The following is a 5,280-nucleotide window of genomic DNA, read 5'->3' as shown; positions in this document are numbered from 1 at the left end:
TTAGGGACATACTCATCTCGTCTGCTCTCCAGGCTATAATCGGAGTCACTACTTCCGTTTCATATCCACTGTTTGTATCTTCCTATCTGTAGGAGAAGGCTTTGATAGTCTCTCTCTCTCTCTCTCTCTCTCTCTCTCTCTTTCTCTCTCTCTCTCTCTCTCTCTCTCTCTCTCTCTCCTGTTATGTGCAAATCGAAGGGAAAGCTGCCACCCCCTTTTCTTCCAGCACACTGAGGACCCCGGTGGTTCTATGATAAGACAGAGAACATGTGTTTCAGTGTGTGTATGAGCCTCCTGTTCCACTGACAGTGGTGGAGTGCACACATGTTCCCCTACATGTCAAAAACATACATACACTTTTTTGGCCATAAAAAAGTGACTTGTTGGGACATGCTAGACTTTGATGCTGGGTATATGAGCAAAATTTCCTGCATTGACTAGCATAGTTAGTTTCATGAGGACTTCAATCTGAGGTCCCCACAGTGTTGGTGTATAAACATTTAAATGTACCACAAGTGTAGGAACACAAGTATATGCACACACACATACAAAAACACATAAATTGCTTATACATAGTTGTTAAACATGCAAGAAAAATAATATTTTGTATTACCATCTATGCTTACTACCCTGTCTCATATTATGTGTAAGACTGTTATAGTGAGAATAAATTAAAATATTTTACATTACGCTACATTTTGCATGTAGTCTTTCTTCATAATAAGCATAAGCTTATGACATATATAATGTTCCTGCAAATTAAAAGCAGAAAATTATTTGTGTTTCTTGGGGATTAACTGGAAACTACCAGGAGTTTATTAATGAGAATAGTTTTATACATATATATATAATATGTGAGTGTGTGTGTGCGTATTTATATATATATATATATATATATATATATATATATATATATATATATATATATACACTGTGTATATATATATATATATATATATATATATATATATATACTGGCACACTATTAGACCCTTGGTGCTATTAACAGCAAAAATAGCAAACGTTTTAAACAGTGGCCTTTATGTGAACTACAAAATATGCTTATTTCTCAGATAGTCTCTTAATCAACATTATGTTCAATAGCAGCTGTTGTACGATTGACTCTACAGTTTAAATAGCAATGCAGAGTAAAATAAAACAAGTTGCTTGAGTTTGTGATTTTGTTGTGTTACAATCCCATGATGAGAACTGCTGACATTGTCAATCTGATGTACATTCTATTTAATTAAGTCATTGTCATGCAAAGTGCATTGTTGGCAACTAGTATAAATTGGAATGGTCTATTTCTCTTCACATCACTTCACTAACATTCAAAATGGATAAGGTAATATGATTGTCAATACTGTTATTACATATATTATTATATGTACTATAATATAGATGTATTTAGGTACAGAAATTCAAGAAATATCACTGTAAGCTGCTGTATGTAATTTAATGCAGCATTGCAAATACCTATATTTTGCTACTTTGATAATTATGTTTAATTGTATTTTGCATAAAAAAGATCATAAAACAGAACTAAGTATATATCTGTCAATTTAAACAACAAAATCTTCCCTTTCCTGAGTACAGTAGTGGTACTGTTTCTACTCTATTCGCCTCCTGTTTATAAATTAATATAACCTTAAATGTACAAAATTAATATACTTTAATGGTTATTCAAAGCACACATAGGAAACAGTAAGCTGTTTTTTAAAATAATATATTTTTGCTCTGTTCTCCAAACACTACTACCTACAGCACCACTAATTAAATACTGCCCTTACATTGTCCCATTTTAGCCTGTACTTATTTCAGCAATGGAAGTTCATTCACTTTAATTACATAATATTATTTTTTCAAAATTAATGCTATTATACTAAGTTACAATGTAAAATTGTAGAATACTTTTACAGTGTTTGTTTTTATGGCCATTTATTTTAGTAAACGATCGATACTAATAGACAAAATGTATTGCTTTGGATTTTAACAACCTTGTCTACAATAAAATAATAATTTTTGCCTAATATTTTTCAGATCATCTTCTATGAGGATAGGAACTTCCAGGGCCGTTCCCATGAGTGCAGCACTGACAGTTCTGAACTGAACTCTTTCTTCAGTCGCTGCAACTCTATCCGAGTTGAGAATGGAAACTGGATGATTTATGAGCGTCCCAATTACACTGGACAACAGTACTTTGTAAAGAGGGGCGAGTACCCAGATTGTCAGCACTGGTCTGGTCTGAGTGATTCCATCAGGTCCTGCCGTTTAATCCCTCAGGTAATATGGATTCCCTAGAGATATTTCTGGTTATTAACAACATAATTATCTAGCTGATAAAGGCAGAATTAAATTATAACAATATTATATAATTAAATTTTTAGTGGCAGTTTTATTGGTATTTAAATCTAGAGGTTTAGCTCTATTTACATGAATATGTTCTGTGAACCCATCTAAGGTGTCATCAACATTGAAATGATTTGAAATATTATTCCCTCAATATATTTGGGATCAGAGCAAGATTGATAAGAAGACTAGTGGAGATGAAGCTCATACTCCCTCATAAAAAACAGGAACATCAAATCCTGTTAAAATTAAAAAAGATTATTGGTCACTAGTAGGTCAGTTATAGCTAGGACAAGGGAGATAGAGATAAGGTATCCGTTTTAGGCACATCAGAGATTCTAAAATGTGGATCAGTGGTTTGTACATTGACCTAAAATGTCCTTATTTTAATTTTAAATTCCTTTCAAGAATATTATAAAATTGTCTGAACCACCCTGATCCCTTCCTTGCCACCTTACCCAATGCAGCCCACTGAAGAGTCACTAGGCGCTGGTGTGGGCTCTGAGTGACTGTAGGAATACATATGAGCTGGAGTGGAGATTATCCTAGCCAATAGCAGGTCATGCTGGAGAAGAAATAGAAGACATGAAAGTGTAGGCCATTTAAAGAGCAGCAAAACATACTATATAAATACTCATAACTTGAAAAGGCATTTGGTTGCATGGATAAATATATATATATATATATGTATGGATTAATATAACATAACATGCAGAAAACATGTTTTATATGTTTGACACTTTAACTTCAATGTCCTTCATTATACTAAACCTGCACACAGATATTTTAGACCAAGCTGGCCACAAAAAACTTTGTGTATATGAAAAAAAAAAAAATTGGTCAAGACCAAAAAAGACAGCCAATACCATTCAAAATCTGATAAGGATGTAGATTAGAACTAGCGGTAAATGTACTCAGATGGCAACTGCAATCAAACAGTGAGTGCAGTTATCTTCAGACTGCATTAATTGGATCCTATTTTATCCAGCAGTAAAGCCAGAGCAACTAGTGGTCAGATAACATTTTGTGCAGTCAATAAGGACATAATTAGCAATTAGGCAAATCTGCCCATATCTGCAGCTTTACAGATGAGAAATTAGATGGACATAAAAACATACTTTCTAAAGATCACAGACAAACCTAACTCTCTATTAGGTTGCTGAAACATTTGCGTATAAATATTTTTTAATGTTATTTGCAACTCTTGTATTTTAGATTTAGTAGGATAGGTTTCAGTATTGATTGAAATTATTCACTCTGATAATTAGAATTTGCTGTAGTATTGGTAATATTAGAAAAATGTGTGTTGTTTATAGTATTCTGTTTTCTGCAATAGCACCAAGGCTCCTTCAGAATTAGGATCTACGAGAGGGAGGACTTCAGAGGTCAGATGATGGAATTCACTGAAGATTGTCCTTACGTGAATGAAGAATTTAATTATCATGACATCCATTCCTGCAATGTCCTTGAAGGATATTGGATCTTCTTTGAACAGCCCAACTATAGAGGACGTCAGTATTACCTGAAACATGGGGAATACAGAAGATTTACAGATTGGGGAGCCATGAACGCCAGAGTTGGCTCTTTTAGACGCATCTCTGATTTGTACTAAAATGCTGAAATTTTTTCATGTGCTTAAATTAATTACCATATACCTAATATATTCATTTTCCTTGAAGTTTAAATCTGTGCACTCTTATTATGCATTTTTTTCACCAGAACACAGAGTTAACTTTAACTTACTTTCTAATTTTGAAAACAAAGCACTTTTACACATGTGAGGATACTCAGAAGAAAAGCAGTAACTGAAAGGGTTAACTGGACAGATCTATACTCAAGAGAACGAGGTTATGAAATATCTTCGGTATGAAAGATGTAGCAAGAATCTAAGTCAACTCAGATGTACTGAACAAACAACAGTTCATTTAATATTGAGTTTAACCAAAACTATAAACTTTTGTTTACTAAACTACGGGTTTGAAAAAGTGGAGATGTTGCCTATAGCAACCAATCAGATTCTAGCTGTCATTTGTAGAATGTACTAAATATATGATAGCTAGAATCTGATTGGTGGCAACATCTCTCACTTTTTCAAACCCGCAGTTCAGTAGATATACCCCGTAGACTATCAACATGTATAAATCATTTGTTTCAGAGACCAAGGGCTAGATTTACTAAGCTGCGGGTTTGAAAAAGTGAGGATGTTGCCTATAGCAACCAATCAGATTCTAGCTTTCATTTATTTAATACTTTCTACAAAATGACAGCTAGAATCTGATTGGTTGCTATAGGCAACATCTCCACCTTTTTCAAACCCGCAGCTTAGTAAATCTAGCCCCTAGTATCTAAAAATAGACGTTTATTACAAGAAGGTCAGCAAGATTGCAATACCAAACAATGTTTGGCACACATTTATAAGTAACATAGTACATAAAAAATATAGGGCATGGACTAATTACCATTCTTGAACAGATAAAAAAAGGAAACAGCTAAGGAAAACAGGAAAAAACAACATATTCTGCTGAGTGGAATCCTGCACAAACTTGACTAACAGCAAAGCATATTTAGGAATATATTATATATATATATATATATATATATATATATATATATATATATATATATATAAACAAAAACAGACATAGGTCCTCTGTACTCACCGTGTACAGACTGGGGTGCAAGAGGGGGTTGCCCACATTGTATAGACAAGAAAACAGGGATACTCTGCACTCTCCAAACACATAATTAATGCTATATCAAGTACTGTTCTATATTAAAAACAGGGAATGTTAGTTCCACATATTGCAATATATGTTTAAGCTGACCAACTCACGCCATATATATATATATATATATATATATAACATCTGAATAATGCTCAGTACAAGAATATATTGGGCAAATATGCCTGAATACAACAAAACAATTAAT

General features: G+C 33.3%; 1 protein-coding gene across 1 annotated transcript; it reads left to right on the top strand.

Annotated features, from left to right (window-relative positions):
• The first annotated feature begins 1,291 nt into the window (after window positions 1–1,291).
• LOC142096996 (gamma-crystallin 1-like) lies at window positions 1,292–4,050 on the top strand. Its single transcript, XM_075178605.1, has 3 exons — window positions 1,292–1,345; window positions 2,041–2,283; window positions 3,686–4,050. The coding sequence occupies exons 1-3, from the start codon at window positions 1,337–1,339 to the stop codon at window positions 3,959–3,961; spliced, it is 528 nt and encodes a 175-aa protein (XP_075034706.1). The 5' UTR covers window positions 1,292–1,336; the 3' UTR covers window positions 3,962–4,050.
• The last annotated feature ends 1,230 nt before the right edge of the window (window positions 4,051–5,280 follow it).

This window comes from Mixophyes fleayi, chromosome 7, assembly GCF_038048845.1.
Source record: "Mixophyes fleayi isolate aMixFle1 chromosome 7, aMixFle1.hap1, whole genome shotgun sequence".
Lineage (NCBI taxonomy): Eukaryota > Metazoa > Chordata > Amphibia > Anura > Limnodynastidae > Mixophyes > Mixophyes fleayi.
This window is presented reverse-complemented; position numbering and strand designations above follow the sequence as displayed.

Excerpts from the sequence above, each read along its gene's own strand:
- LOC142096996 (XM_075178605.1), top strand. Across the intron at positions 2,284-3,685 it reads CCTGCCGTTTAATCCCTCAG|CACCAAGGCTCCTTCAGAAT; the intron begins GTAATATGGATT and ends TTTCTGCAATAG.